The following is a 15740-nucleotide window of genomic DNA, read 5'->3' as shown; positions in this document are numbered from 1 at the left end:
GCATCCAAAGATAGAACTTGTCCTCTCAGAGGAGGGGTGAGGCTGTGACCACACAGAGCTGCTGTCAGAAATAAAACACTTGGCTCCGTGGAGAGCACACGGAGTGCCAGAGTTGTCCTCCTCTCTTGGCTAGGTCAGTGCTTGAATGCTGAGGCTTCCTGTTGGAAAAGATGCTGTGTACAAACCCAGCTTTGTCAGCTATGTGCCTTCATGTGGATCAAGTATAAACAGCTGCTTTAGACAACAGAATTTCTGTTCTGCCCTGCCAGGAAGCCTGATGTTAAAGAAAGAGGAGAATTAAACCAGAAATTACCAAATCCATATTTAGTCAGGATAACAGAACTACTTCTGTCACTATCCAAGCACAATTTTAACCTCCCAGTTGTCAGAACTGCAGCTGGTTGGTACAACCCTCAGTGTAATTACATCATTATTAATTTACTTACCATAGCAGCTTCCTCTCTGAACTTTGAGCTAAGAGGAGGAGGCACACGGGTTTTCTAGAGCAGAAGTTCATCGAAGCTGGAAAACTTCAGTTACATGTAGAGCTTTGTTCTCAGCAAGCTAGGAAGTAAAAATAGGGCTGTACTGACAGAAAGGCTCTGGCACATCAGAGCCAACCTCCCCTGAAGTGCTGGGTTTGGGGTTTGAAGTAGCAGAGCTTGGAGGGCAGCAGTGGTACCTGGGAACCCTGCGAGCAGGGTCTTGCCTGATGCTGCAAAACAAAAGGGAGACACAGGAAAAGCAAGTGGAGAACTGATCCCCTTTATTGATTGGTCTGAATCCAGAAGTCACTGTCTAGTGAAGACATTGTGTGGAAATTATGATGCATGGGTTTTTCAAGTCTTAAATGATTTCATATCAGAATCACGAACCATATCAAGATGAAAGCATTGTGAAAGCGCTGATCAGAAATCAGGTAAAAATTTGTAGTAAACTACACTTTGTAAACATGACTTACAAACACCTTCCTGTCTGAAACAGGGCAGATGTAATTCCATACTTGAAGATTACTGGAATTGTGGTAAACCCTAACTTAGGCTCTGGAGAGGTTCTTACACTGGAGAAGTTAAAACTCAGATAACAAACAAAAAAAAAGCAGCAACGTTTTATGTGCAAATGCCACTCAAGCTGTATCTTAGGAGATTGTGAGTATCCTACTTTGGATATCTTGCTGCTGCTGCAGCAGTAACATGAAGCTTTGCAATGAACATGCTATACTTACTGTACAGGTAGCAAAGACATTTGTCTGTACATGCCTCTTTCACATTGTATTTGTTACACTAAGAAAGTGAGAACAAGTGAGTTTAAGAATGGAACTTAACTCTCCACTCCAAATTTAAATCTACAAAAAGGGCAGATCAACTCGTTTTCCAGTATTACGTTGCTGTGGGAACAAAAAAAGAAAGTTAGAATTAAGAGCACAGGTCTACAAACAGGATGAAAACTTCACTGCTTCAAGCCAGAAGGGTAAAGGAGGGGAAGATGAGAGAAATCTTTCTCAGAAAAAAAACACAAGGAGATTTAAGACTGCCAACGGATCTACCCTGATGCAGCGTTTAAAAAAAGTAGCAAAATAGTTCTGCATTTTCAACAGCATCAAGTTTTCAAATGAGTTCCTTTGGAATTTTGTGTCCCACGCTTGGGGCAAGAAGGCTTTCCTTAAAGGACTGAAAATAAATTTGCTATTGATCAATAGTTCTGTGCTTCTTCCTGTTTGTAAGTGGACCATCACAGTCCGTGGGATGCAGAGCTCACACGACTCAAGGTTACACACTGCATTACACCTTCCATACAACGCATCACAAGTACAGCGGCAAAATCCCAAATAGTTTTCACTGGAAAATAACTCCAAGGCAAAGACCCTGTTGATCAATGAGATGCAAAAGCAGTTTGAAATCTGACAGACCACGCCACCCCCCGGCTCAGTGCTATCTGTGACTCAGTCCTTCTACCCCGGAAGATTTGAATTCACTTCCTGAGGTCAGTGCAGCATAAAATGAAGATGCTTCTGGAGATGGATGGCAGGACAGCCTGTGGCATCACTGCCCCGATGGATGTGTACATGAGCTACAAGCACATCATAGCAAGCATTGATAGATGAATGATTAAGGAGACTCTCCTAGTACCATATACAATTTAAAAATAAAAATCACCCTAACAAGTATTGCACACTTCAGGAGTTAAGCCAAGCATTTGTAAGGACTTCCACCAAAAGCTTGCTTCAAGGGACAGGGACTGGGACGCAGACTTCAAAATAATTATTACATAAAGATTTTAAAATCGGATTGGAGGAAGGTAAGAATCACAGTACCTACTTCAAACTGGTTGTAACAGAAGCCAAGTCGTTGACTCGTGCGTTGCTCAATTATTCTATAAAAGCACTTTGTTTTATTTGAACTTGGGATGTGGAAGTTTTTCTTCTTAAAGGATTTATCAACCCACCCAGAGCCTCTGTTCAGAAAAGCAATTTGCTGTGGTGAAATATGACAGTAAAATTTAGTAGCCTGTTTGGACTGCATACAATGCAGAAACAGAGAACACTAAGAATAGGCTTTTAGGGCACAGTTAAAATTCCCAGTGTGCTAACAGTGAGGTATGCCTCCAGAAGCTGTTCTTTTTTTGTTTCTTTAACCTTTTAAAAATGAACCATAACATACCCATGCAATAATATTTCTGCAGTGTTGCTAAAAAAAAAACCAAAAAAACAACTGCACCAAAAATTTACAATGTGGCAGAATTTCAAATTCCAAAGAAATATATCATCTTATTCCAGCGAACTGGAGTTATGTTAATGTACAGAATTCACTAAGGGGTCAGTCTTAAAAATCAACAATTTCACAAGAGCTTGAACACCACTGAGAAAGTGTGTCTAGGAAAAAAAAATTATATAAAAGCACGATGCCTGCAGGAAGTGGCACGGCATTAAATGGGCAATGATGGTTGGGAGGCTGGGGTTCTGGTTAGGCTAGGCTGAGAGGGAGGCTAGGGTTATGAAGAGTATTCTACACTGGAGAAAATGCTTAAAAAAAATTACAAAATGACCCCCAAAGTTTAGGCAATGATTTGAACATAAGTACACCAGATACTACAGCAAGGGAAAAAACACTGCAAAAAGTACTCTCTATTTACAGAAGAATGATTTAAAAGACATTATGGTTTTCTTTACAAATAGATGTAGAGCAGGAATAGTCCACATTTTAAAAACTCTTTACATATTTATCTTTAGTTAAGTCAACCTTCTCGACCACAGTCTTCCAACACACAGCTTGTGCAGAAGGCATTTCACGGACTCTCCAGCAATTCTTCATTGTGTGGCCCTTGCTCTCTTGGAAAGTCTCTGTGGGCACAAGTCAAAAATAGATTTCTTTTTTTGACCCGCAAATTAAAAAAAAAAAAAACAAAAAACAAAAAAATAATCTGCATAGTTCAGTCATCACTGTCAGACAGAGTCTCGTATTGTGCTGAAAGCAGCGGTGCCGGCTCTCGCTCCCAGATCCTGTTCTGTGGGTGAGTGGTTGCTTGGCTCATGGACGGGGGGGCACAGGCCATGGAGGTCGGGGGGGTGCTGCTCAGCATCCTCATGGTCAGGGGGTTGTATGGAAACTGGGTGGAACCTGCAGCAAAAGGCAAAAACATGAGCTATTCTGAGAGATCTGCGCTGGCTTGGGTTGTGACAGTTAGCAGAAAATCCCCACGTGCTGGAAACTTCTGGCCAGTATCCGGCGTTACAGTCCAACATCTGAGCTCTGCAAACACCTTTGAAAGAAGCCCATTCCTCACCTGTTGATGAAGGCCTGTCTTCCCAGGCCCACACTGGAGTCTGTCTGTGGTAGTCCCCTTCTGAATGCACAGATGAGACAGAAGAAGGTCTTTCAGTTCCCAAATATCCCTGCCCAGGAATCGGAGACTTTGACTTCCTACTGTTTGACTTGCCGATGAGCTTCTGCTTGCTGACTGCCCCACCTGGCAACAGAAGGGACAGATTTCACCACCCACATTTTAGCCTCTGTGTGTCTGTTTCTAGGAATTATCAGGTAGCACTGAGAAGCTTCAGGTATCACCCTGTTCTCCTCTTCCTGTTCCATTAGTGTTGTTGGAAAAGCCGGGACGATAAATGCAAACACCACCTCTGCCAATCACAGAGGACAGTGATTTTCAGTGCTACCAGGTTACTCATACCTTCAATTTATTTATTTTCTTTAAGGCCCTGCGATATTTGGGAGTTGCAATACCTGAATTTGGAGATGGATTGGCTTCTTCCCTGCGTGCCTCGTTACTCGCCGGTACCGCGGCGCCGGAGCTGCCCGGAGCCACCGCGAGAGGTTGGGACATGACGACCCCGTGCTCCTCACTCTTGTCGTCAAAGTTTCCCATCAGTGCTTTCCTAATAATGTCTTCCAGACCCAGATTACTGGCAGGATCTGCAAAGGAGTGACCCCTAGAACTGACTGCACCTAGGAGAGAAGAGAAAACACAGGGAGAGGTGGGAAGGGAGCAAAAAGTGTAACTCGGAGAAATTAAAAAGGTGTCTGGAGAAAGATTTGGTCATTTTGTTTTTCCTTATGGTGCAGGAAGTAAGTTTTCATGTAGGATATTAGCTGTTAAATTTGCACCGTTTTCCTCTTTTGCTGGACTCCCCAAAGAGTACAAATATAAGATATTAAAGACATTACATTTTTCTGGAACATACGTTGTTTCTTTTATTGAAGAACTTACCTGAGGTAGTGACTGCTGGCAAATTGAATATTTCAGTCCCTGGCTGAGCAGTTGCTGCAATTAAAACACAACATTTCACTGAATTTTTCAGTACTGATGATCAATAAGCCATCAGCAGTAGCTCTACTGCACAAGAAAAAAGCAAAATTATAGTTCTAGTATCATATTCCACCATGTCAGTGTTCATTACTGGAACTATATTAAAATGCTGTTTAAAAGACATAATCATAAGGGCCAAGAAAACACAAACCATTTAGTTTCAAGACACCTTTCCAAATAGGAAAATGTGTAGCATTGATATAAAGCAAATTACAGACACAGTTAGTTAGAATTATGTCAGGTTTTAACAACTCACTCATTAGTTATGTGGTTTTCATTTCTTAAAGTGTTAATGTGACAGTCCTACATAAAACAGCATAAAAAATCTAACCTTCTAGTTCTATGGTCATGAATTATTATATGTGTTCTATATTCATAGATTTATATTAATTTGTATTATTTGATCATATTTAGGTCAGGACATCTGCAGGTGGAAGTCACATAAAGCTTAAGCTGGAAAAATTGAGTGAAAAGGCAAGTCCTGCATACCCATGTCAGAGTCACCTCCACCAGATGAGTTCAGCTTTCGAAATATCTCCTGTTTCTTGGATTTTACCATTGGTGAAGTGTTCTCAAGTTTGGTGAAAAACGAAGGCAGGTAACTGATACTGCCTGGAGAGCGAGAGTCAGTCCTGCCAAGACCAACACGTGTCAAAGAGACAGAACTTGTAAGATGCACATTTAAATCTTCCCAAAAGCACTCAGGCAGAAACCACTAACAGCCATGTGAACACCGGGGGCCTCAATAAAAACTGAGTTTGCTTAACCAGCAGCAATCTGACAAATAAGCTTGAATTTAAAAAATCAAGCAACACATACATAAATCAAAAAATAATCTAAAAATGAAGTAAAAAACAATCTAGGTTTCCTAGCCCAAGATCCTTACATTTCTAAAAAGTGCAATCTCGCCTGCTATGTTCCTGCAAATCCCTTTGCAGCTACCTAACATCCATCATGGACTGTAAGAGCCCTGCAGCAACTGCAAAGTGGAAAACCCCAAGAAAATCAGAACCAGTTTCACCAGCATGAGCCTTAAATAAGTACTTTGGGTGCTCTTCCTTCCTCAGCAGGGCAATTACAGGAGCACCTACTCCAGTGTGCATCTCCCACACTCTGCAGACTCCAGCACTGGCCGTGAAGATGCTGTGCAGTTTTATGGTGCAGATCTGACAGGGCTGTGTGATCCATGGACACCCCACCCTCACTCCTCCTGGAACCTCCTCAGCCCAGTGGCATTTCAAGTGATAACTGCTCCAGCACCATGAGGGCTGGAAGCCTGGGTTCCTGCCCTCTCCACCAGGACAGTATCCAGGAATCCAACCAGGCAGGAGGAGACTGAATGATTTAACAAAAACTGTGATCATTCTCAAAACTCACTTCAAGTTTTACAGAAACCACGAGGAGTTTCACTCTAACATTCTCTCAGATGTGACACAGAACACTCTGCTTGCACCAAGAAACATGTGACCTTTCCCTCAGCCTTCCCAAAGCGCCTCCCAAATAGCAAGTTTTGGATGTTAGTGCAGAAGGCTTGACAGTGATTAACAATTTGCCTGTGGCACCAGAGGAAGGTCACTTGAACTGCTCTTTAATAAAGACACGGTTTGAAGCATAAAGATTCAGAATTATGTTTTTAAAATTCAGTTTTACACCTACCTCTGTTCAGTAGGCTCAGTTCTTTGGGAAAGCAAAAGAACATTTTCCTGTTTCTCGTGTACAACCGGGACCTGAGGTGGAGAGATTGGCTCGTAGGGCTCTGAGGGGACGTGACTCCTCTCTGGAGATTTTCCAGGCCTACATCCACGATTCAGAGACAGATAATTACTCTCAATGCATGTACAGCAGTAGTTAACTCATGTAATTTTCCAGTTCCTACATAACTGCTTATGTGTAGTTATATGTCAGATGCTTAAGTAAGCTTGGTGATCTTAAAAAGATGACTGTGCATCGTCCATAACAACTCTGATAAGTTTTAAGTTATTAAATGTTTTCAGCCTTCTAAAGATTGGAAATTAAGAGAAGCAGCAAAGAGAAAACAGCTCTAAGTTATGTTATGGAGCCAAGCAATTGGCAAAACAGTAGGAGACACACTTTATCTAAAAATAAGACCAAAAGGCGCCTTTACTTCCAATCTACACAAGGTAACTGCACTATTTTATATCAATATGATATCTGGGCACCAATTAAACTTGCAGTTAGACTGACTGCATGCTTTACCTTCCCCTGGCCTTGTCAGAGAGGTTCTCAGGGGACACTCTGGCCCCCGGCCGCTGGTGGTGCACGGGCTGCGACTGCGCCTCGGGGCTGTAGCGGTTCGAGCTCTTTGCCCGGCCAGAAACGGGCGCTGGAGCAGGGGTGGAATTCTGGAATGTAGTGGTGGGAGGCTGCAAAGAGGCCTGAGAAGCTGCTTGGTTTCTAGCAAAGTCTTGTGTGATAATTTGCTGGATGTCACCAAAAGAAACAGAAAAGAGATCTTGGTTAGACATTGGCCACAGCGTAGGTATGCACGAACTACATGAGCCTGATGGCAACAAACGAGGTTCTCAATTGAGATACACTATTTTGTAACATGCTCAGATGAAAGCCATAATTATAAAACCTACACAGATGTGATCAGCAAGGGTGATGAGCCGATGGGTCCTGGGCACGTGGGCCATCCCCTCTGCCTGGGAAGAGGGAGGTGGAGGTTGCTGGGGTGAGGGGGGCTCCTGTTGTGTCCTGTAGCGGTGAATGGGGCCCTCGTACGGCCTGTTGGGGTCAGCTGGTTGGAAAAGAAAAGGTCACTCTGTTAAGCTTCAAGGCTTGAAACTTCTGTGCTTACAAATATAAAAAAGGCGACTGTGAGAATATTTCCACATGCAGGTGAACTTACTCTCTGCCTGGCTTTGTTTGGGTGTCTCTTGTTGATAGGGCTGTAGCTTTTCTTGAGCAGGTGCAGGTGAATTTGCAGGGCTGATCACCTCAATGGCATCTCCAGGAGCTTCATACCGGTGTGAGGACACTGAATATCAAGCAAAGGTTGCAGAATAAGATGTAAATATGACAGAAAATTTTTGTTGCCTATATTTAGCAACACCAGTGCTCCCAGTACAATGACACCAGTGAATTAAAGTCAAAAACACTGTTGCCTTCTCATGATAGCCATGGTGATAAAAATACATCCATGAAACAGTGTTCCAACATAAACCAAGTAATTTTCAAGTTTCCTGACTTCTAATAAGATTACTCTTATGATCCTGCATTCATGCTGTAGCACGGAATCTGAATAAAGCAAACAACTCTGATTTTGCAAGAGTCACAATATGCAAAAACTGCATTTGTCTATCAAGTGTTTCTGCTCTGCAGAGCTGAATATTTTATCATTAAACATCCAAATCTTTTCACATCATTTCCCTAAAAGGCTAAGACAGACAGCAAAGAAGTAGAGAGTTACTAAGATACGTACAACTACTGGAAGAATCTGAACTTTGAGAGCCCCTATCTCGAGCATCCTTGTCTGAAGCAATCTGGCGAGTGATGATCACATCTATGAAGTTAGCAGCAGTAATTGTGGTCTTTCCTCGAGTTCTCAGCTCTTCCTCGTACCTGGATTTAGGAGGAGGTCCTTTCTCTTTACCAGCCTCTGAATAGACTACTGATGAAGTCTGTCCCTGGGACTTGCCACCAGAGTAATTTGCAGATGTATAGGGGCACTGCACAGGCCTCTTTTCTACCTCCAGGGTCTTCTGCTCCATCTGCTGCTGGTCAGTCACCACAGCTGACCGGCGTCCCATGTTCTCTTCTATCCTGGTTCCTTCGTGCTTGTTCTCCTTTGCTTTGGCAACTTCCATCTGAGGAGCAGAGGCTGCAGCATCCACCAGTGCTGCCAGGGCGTCAGCAGCAGTGTTGTAACGGGAAGCTGGCAAGCCTTGAGTGATAGAGGGAGCTCCAGGGGTGAGCTGCCTGTGGGAAAACATTGAATAGCCTCAATTACATCTCATGGAAAGAACCAGAGCCATGAACACAATAAAGCAAAGCTTTCCTGACGTTAATTTCCACCCAAAAATGCACTGATGAAAATGCTCTCATAAATCCAAGAGCAATCATATAGTGAAATATTCTTAACCCTAAACTCAAATATTAGAACAGCTATCTGTGCCACATTAACTTCTAAAACATACATGATACGTAGCTGAGCAGCAGGATCCAAAGGTGTGATTACACTTGTCCCATTGGTTCCTTGGAAAATACTTGGCCTTTGCTGCAGAATGTTTTCCTGGCTTCTGACAGAGGGGGATGGGGACCGGACGTATCCGTGACTGCCGGGTCTGCCAGGCTGCTCTGCACCTGCAGGACACAGAGTGGAGGGGAACAAAGGAAAATAAATGATTACTCTTACAACAGTGTAGCACTGCAAATCAATGCTCTCTCCTCCAACATCCCTTCCCAGGTGTCTCCACTACTCTGGATACTCTTACAGCAATGCAGGACTTGGTATCAATGCTGGCTCCTCCACATCCTTTCCCAGTTGTCTCCACCACTCTGGATGTGATGGTATGTATTAAAGATTTAAATTTGTTCACAATGCTCTAAATGACATGCAAGCTGTGCCAGTGATAACTGGGATTCACTCCTCTTTAGCTGCTACACTGCTTCGAGAGAAAGTTTAAGAAGTTGCAAATTATGGCCAGAACTGCTTGGGAACAGGAACCTGCCAGAAGTGCAGAGTAAAAGCAAACTGTAAATGGTATCTGCTAACAGTGTCCGCATAAAAGGAGCAAGTCCAAGACAAGAGATCCAAGAGCATCCATGTGCCCTCACCTGGTCGGAGATAAAGTTCAGCAGGGACTGAGGTGATTCTCTCCCTCTCACGTTCTCGTTCTCTTTCCCGCTCTCGTTCGCGTTCCCTCTCCCTTTCCCGCTCCTTCTCCCTTTCCCTTTCCCGTTCCCTTTCAGCATTTGCAGCTGCAGAAGCTGCCAGGTGTGTGGGGTGTCCTGGAAGGTCCACAAGGTAAAATGAAGGAGCAAAAAAGTATACTTAAGTGAAACATGATAAACACTTGCCTATATATTTTGCCATACATTTACGGAAAATTTTCCCAAACACATTTTAGTTCCACTCAAGACTATCCACTTATCTAGGAAGACAAAAGCTTAACATACAGTGACAGTGGAAGGCTCAAAAGCCTTTTACTAATGTGGTTGCTATACAGTTAGGAACTACACAGCTTATAGATCCCAATTCTGCCCTTCAACACATATAAAATGGGGTTAGTGAATTATAATCCAATTTCTACAAATAAAGACCTGTCAGAATGAGGCAAATTCAGAATTTGACAGCACTTCTACTGTAACTACACAGGATATCATCAAACCCCCTTTGCTATCCAAGTGAGAGGTGCATGCAAAACCATCTCCTGAGAAAACATCAAAACATGGCATTAAAGAAAGCCGAATAAAGATGGTCAATTATCTCAGCGTGCCAGACAATTAAAGCCATCACCAGGCCATGAGAGCTCTCACCTGGTGACAGAGAGGCAGGGTTGTAAGGCCTGGGAGGGAAGGTAAGCTGGGTGCCAGGGATGTATGTGATTCTCTCCATGGGTGGGGTGCTCGTTCCTCCAGGATGAGGCACTAAGATAGTGGGGGCCATATTGTTCAGGTCAATAATTCCTGTCAGGAGATGACACACGTGAGAATGGCTGTTCCAGAACATGGTCTACACAGTCAGCAATGAATGTTTGGTGGAGAAAACACAAGAATAAAGTAAGGGTAGAGCTATATTCCAGCTGGTTATACTCTCTTAGACCTGGCAATCAGCAATTTAGGAACATACCAAGTCAGAATTTGCATTTGTAGCACTCTCTTTAATTGCTCCTTGGAAAAATGAGCTTCACCTCTACTCAATAATCCCATCTTTTAGCAATTTTGGGTATTACCCAAAAAATCAAACAATCAGCATTGTTATCACAAACATTACACTTCTGGCTGTTGCTTTTATATTCTTTTTGAAGAAGTTATCATTTTGATATCATTCTCTTTTCTGAAGTTTGATGGTGAGCTAAATACGGTTCTGATCGTCAATTTACACAAACAGAAAACGATCTGGCTCTTGAACACTAGCAACTCTGAGACTCCTCCTTAAATATACTGATTATAGAGGTGGTTTTCCTTTCCACAAAAGGCAGTTTGCAAACGAGCTGTCAGACATCCACGATCACCAGAGGATGAACACATTTATACACACGGCCTCGTGTGAGTGCACCCAAACCGCAGCTGCCACAGCCCAAACACACTTTTAAGAGGATTACAGAGAGAGAGCCAGGCTCACCTCGTGCTCCTGCATAGGGGAGTGCTAAAGTTTGCTCCCTGGGGGACAACCCCCTGGTGACATCGGGCCGGAGGTTCACTTGCATCTGCTGGGAGGTGATGTAGTCGTTGAGGATGGTCTGGCGCGTGTTCTCCATGGCGTACAGCTGGTACTGGCTGGGGTACCCCGGCGTGGGGGACAGCTGCCTTTGGAACAGGTAAGCAGCAGCAGCTGAGAGTGAAAGGAGGGAAAAGGGGGTGTTTAGGAAGCAGGATGATTCTGGATTAAATAAAACTTTCAGGTGTTTGTAAAGCTTCAATGAGAGGTGGTACCGAGTCTTTCTAGCTAGTGTGAAACCAGTGAAAACAGCATTTTAATACTGATGGTTTGTTGGATTTCTGCACTGTATGCACACTGGAAGTGCTAAATAATCCAGACTGGAGAGATGACTTTAAGAAAACTATAAATCCTGACATTCTGAAAATGTAAAAGGCTGAAATACCTAAAGAAGGTAGAAAATACCTCCCAGAAGTAAACTGAGGGATAGGTTAAAAGGAAGTTACTGTATTTAATATCACCAGGGATAACCTGATAATCCTTCAGTGAAAATAATCAGTCTTGAACAGAGGACTTTTAAAGAATATATAAGTCTATATATAACTATATAAAATGACACTTAAATTCTCTAGCCTCTTGCACATCCTTCTTTGCATAGCTTTCCTGAAAGCTTTTAATACATTCCATAAATACTTAAAATACTGTGAACTTTTTAACAAAACAGAAGCAAGTTGGCAGTTCTGAAGGGAAGTTACAGCTTTATACAATATTATTTTACTAAGTTTCTCGGTTAGATATTAAATCACCACTAAACTGAAAGCAAATCACAACAATAAATACTTGTAACCTTATAAATGATATCTGGCCACTGATAAGTGCCTTATAAAGGTATCCTTTCTGTGCACCAAAGCTCACAGTATATCTAAAAGCAAAAAAAGCCAACACAAATGTATTTACCGGGATCCAGGGCCCTGTGAAATGGCATAGCAGGATCTAAATGGGGAGGGAGGTGACCCCTGTAGACTTCAGGAGTTGCTCCTCTGTGGTGAGGGTCAAAAGGACTGTGAGCCACTACAGGATCAACCCCAGGGACTGGAGATTTTGCTGGCACACTCTCCCTCTGTGTTGGAGTGAGTGTGTTCTTCCTTTCATGATTTGCTGGCTTCCCAGAAGATACTCCAGCTAAAAGCAATGAAAAACCCAAATGAATAAAATGCCTATTTCTCTATTGAAAATTTCACTATAAAAATAACACTGGTTTTCAATGACTGCGATACAACAAAGCACAGAGAACGTTTTATATGACAAAACACTTCTGCCAAAAGAGCTGTACTTTAAAACTAAGATTGTTTACACCTCATTAAATCATCTCCCTCATTTAGACACTATTAAATCAGGAATAGCTTCTGCCCTTAAAACTTTATCCTTGTAGGTACCACTTTCACTGTGATCCATCATCAAATGCAAATTGAGACTGAATTGCCTTCCCACTTCCCTCTTCTACTGTGGCAGATTTTCATTTCCTTATTTCAATTAACAGCTTACAGCCTTCTAAAATTCATTCTAGCCAACCTTCAAACCGAGACAAGCCAGTAGAATAAAATAAAGAAGAATGGAGTACAAATAAGTTAAAATAACAGAACTTTTTGTCTTACAGTGGACAGGAATGACATACCCTCACTAACTCTATTCATCATAGGTGAACTCCTGGACATTGGACTCTGATAGTTCACAGGTGTCCTCCGAGCATTTGTATCATCATAAATCCCAGGGCTCAGCTGTGATTTGGGAGTTTCATGAAGAGTTGACCTGAGGACAGAGGGACCAGAGCTGACTACTGACGTGTGACGGGACCGCACGGCGTCCCCGGTCTTCACATCTTCGTATTTTCCTCGCTCCACCACCTTCACGTTTTCTGGCACCATTTCCAGCTGAGGCATTCCCCGGGGCAGCTTGCTTGGTCCAGTGATTAAAGATTTTACATTGTGTTTGATGGCAGACTGGCCAGAGTTGCTTTCATATTTTATGGGTGTGCCCTGAAGAGGAGAAAAAGTTCGGGTTGAAGGTCATGTTGTGGAAAAAACTGCCACAGCCTGACCCGATCCACTCATGTGTGAGTGCAACAGTGTTTTCTGTATTTACCTGAGATATGGAGCCTTCTATGATTGGCCTGGCTGTCTGCACCATTTCGGGAGTCTTGCGACTCTCTTGGCTTAGCAGGTCCTGCCTTGGGATCTCGTGGATAGAGCGACCCATCTCCTTTATGGTGGTGACCCCATCGTAGGGTTTGCCCTTGGTGATGGCTCCTTCGAACGTCCTGATGGGAGGTGACTCTCTCTTGATCTGTTTGGGGTACTTCAAACCTTCTTCAAAACTTTCAGCTGTTGCTCTTGGTGTGCCTTTTATAGAAAGGAAGGGTCACACGACTGGTATTAACAGCTGCTAAGTCTCTTTTTTCATAAGCAGAGTAACTAATTACATGTAACAGTGAAACTTTGCTTTGCTGCAGACTGGTAAGATACTCAAAGTCTAAACAAATCATCAGAAAAATAATATTGAACGATGTAATGTGGAAAACCTCCCATGTTATTTCAGATGCTGAAATAATAGAAATAAATGCAACTGCAGAGGTGTTAGTGTTCATTAAAGAAAAAAGCTAATTACCAAGTATTCATATTAAAAAGTCTGTTTTTCATTAAGAAATAAAATATATGTTTACAGACTAGTTTTGAACACAGCATATCACAAAGCTGCTGATTTATGCTCTGAAAATGTTTCATAAAACAAGCTCCACCTTTAACACAGCTCCTGCAGTTAATAAGAGCTTTAAGGTTCAGAAATCGAGATTTTTGAGGATTAATTAATGCTCCCCTTTCTAAATCCTGCAATACCTCACCTTGCATTATAGAACCAGACAAGACTGTTCTCTCCTTCAGTTCAGCGTGTGGGCTACCCCGAGGCAGCGCTCGGCAGATTAAACCTAAAATTAAAATGAAGGTAATTTAGAGAAATTAAACAAGTGTTAAAAAAATCCAACCTCCAAACCAACAAAACCCCTCCTCCTAACACATAAGAGATGGTATCTGTACCCTGGCAGTGCCCAGAGGGCCAAGCCTCAGTGTGCCAGGCATTGCAGCAACATGTTATAAACACCTCCTGCCCTAAAAAAAATAATCTTTCGGTTCAAATATTTGTGCTATTGCATAGTTGCAAGTTTTAACATATTTAGAAAACAGGAGGTGTTTTTTATAATTAAGCTTAACCTTTGTTTCAAAAGCAGTCACTGCTTTTCTCACACTCCACTTTCCTTGCTTAGAAAGAAAGGTGTTCATGGTGGGAAGTGGAACAAAGAAAAAAAAAAAAATCCTAAATATGTCTCAGCATTCTCCAAATTATCAAAGTTCATACTGAATCACTGGGGAAGAGATGAATTTACTGTGCCTATGGTAAGAATCTAAACAAAGTGCTCAAAACACTCATGATTTCTCACAGTTTGAAGACAGAAAATGTGTCACTGATGAGACAAAGCATAAAAGTACCAGAGCAGCTCCTCAGATGCCAAAAGAGCCCGAAGAGGCAAATGCATCAGCAGCTTAGAGGCAACACGGAATTTCTGCCTGCAGCCTAAAAACTTCACGTTCCCTTTGTTCCATCTAATGAACATGTCCACAAAATACCTCTCAGGGCTACTCAAAGATGGGACAAAATGCTTTTAAGGAGCAAGACTCCATGGCTGAGGCAGGAAATGTTTTCTTGCATTTGTATTTTTACAAAACAATCAGAAAAGTTATATAATGACCTGCCTTGGCCTCTGCAGGCTTTGTTTGATTACAGTTTATTAAAACACCCCAGCACTAGGGATGCCCTGAAGCAGGCTCCTACAGTTCAAAGCGGTTTCTTCAGGAATGCAAAAGGTCAGGGCAGTGTGATACCAATATTTAACTGAAGGGTGTGGCAGAGGCTGTGCTGGTGTGACCCAGTGTTTGAGCTCAGCAGGACCACTGGGACCGTGGAGAGCCAGGGACATCTGTCAGATGTGCTGAGAGCAGGAAGTGCCACCTGCAGTAGCAGCAGTTGTGGTAAAACAGAAAAGAAAACTAGGATCGACTCCAGTCCTGTTTCCAGCACGCTCTAACTGCAGTGCAATTGCATGGATTTGATCATTAGTGTGATTTAAATCTAACTTCTCTGTTAGTCTGCACTCTAAGATAACTCTAAATGCTCTTACATCAATAAATAAAACACCTTGGAAGCAGCTGTTTTTACCTTCCAGTGGTGCAGATCCTGGAGACTCCCTCAGTGACATCCCCTGCTTTATATTTCCTTCCATTGTATCATAGGTTCTCTTTAAACCAATTTCATGAGCAGTTCTTGGACTCCTTGTTCCTTCACGGACATTTTTAATAGCTGGCAAAATGTACAAGAGTGTGGTCAGGAAATGTGGACAAAAAAGGACACATGAATATTAAATTAAGGTGACCACAGGTTATTAATATTTAAACAACGCAACTTCAATATAATATTGTGACATTAAATATCAATCTTAAAACATCCTTTATAGTTCGTCACAAAGTTA

The 15740-nt window shown here is 42.4% G+C and overlaps 1 protein-coding gene across 6 annotated transcripts in view; it reads right to left on the bottom strand.

Annotated features, from left to right (window-relative positions):
• Positions 1–750: 750 nt before the first annotated feature.
• The window catches only part of NCOR1 (nuclear receptor corepressor 1), a 56968-nt gene continuing 41978 nt past the window's right edge, over positions 751–15740 (bottom strand). For 5 of the 6 annotated variants that reach the window (XM_040082566.2, XM_040082564.2, XM_040082562.2 and 2 more), the window contains exons 29-47: positions 15431–15571; positions 14061–14144; positions 13307–13563; positions 12840–13200; positions 12122–12346; positions 11129–11338; positions 10321–10470; positions 9619–9792; positions 8979–9144; positions 8264–8760; positions 7691–7819; positions 7422–7579; positions 7036–7259; positions 6475–6612; positions 5308–5450; positions 4720–4773; positions 4236–4457; positions 3784–3966; positions 767–3617 (exon numbers count right to left, since the gene is read on the bottom strand). In XM_040082566.2, coding sequence (XP_039938500.1) covers positions 3430–3617; positions 3784–3966; positions 4236–4457; positions 4720–4773; positions 5308–5450; positions 6475–6612; positions 7036–7259; positions 7422–7579; positions 7691–7819; positions 8264–8760; positions 8979–9144; positions 9619–9792; positions 10321–10470; positions 11129–11338; positions 12122–12346; positions 12840–13200; positions 13307–13563; positions 14061–14144; positions 15431–15571 — 3704 coding nt within the window. In that variant the 3' untranslated portion in view covers positions 767–3429. Of the gene's footprint in view, positions 3618–3783; positions 3967–4235; positions 4458–4719; positions 4774–5307; positions 5451–6474; positions 6613–7035; positions 7260–7421; positions 7580–7690; positions 7820–8263; positions 8761–8978; positions 9145–9618; positions 9793–10320; positions 10471–11128; positions 11339–12121; positions 12347–12839; positions 13201–13306; positions 13564–14060; positions 14145–15430; positions 15572–15740 lie in introns of all 6 variants that reach the window. The other variant, XM_040082560.2, reaches the window with a different exon arrangement.

Source organism: Hirundo rustica, chromosome 19 (assembly GCF_015227805.2).
Source record: "Hirundo rustica isolate bHirRus1 chromosome 19, bHirRus1.pri.v3, whole genome shotgun sequence".
NCBI lineage: Eukaryota > Metazoa > Chordata > Aves > Passeriformes > Hirundinidae > Hirundo > Hirundo rustica.
This window is presented reverse-complemented; position numbering and strand designations above follow the sequence as displayed.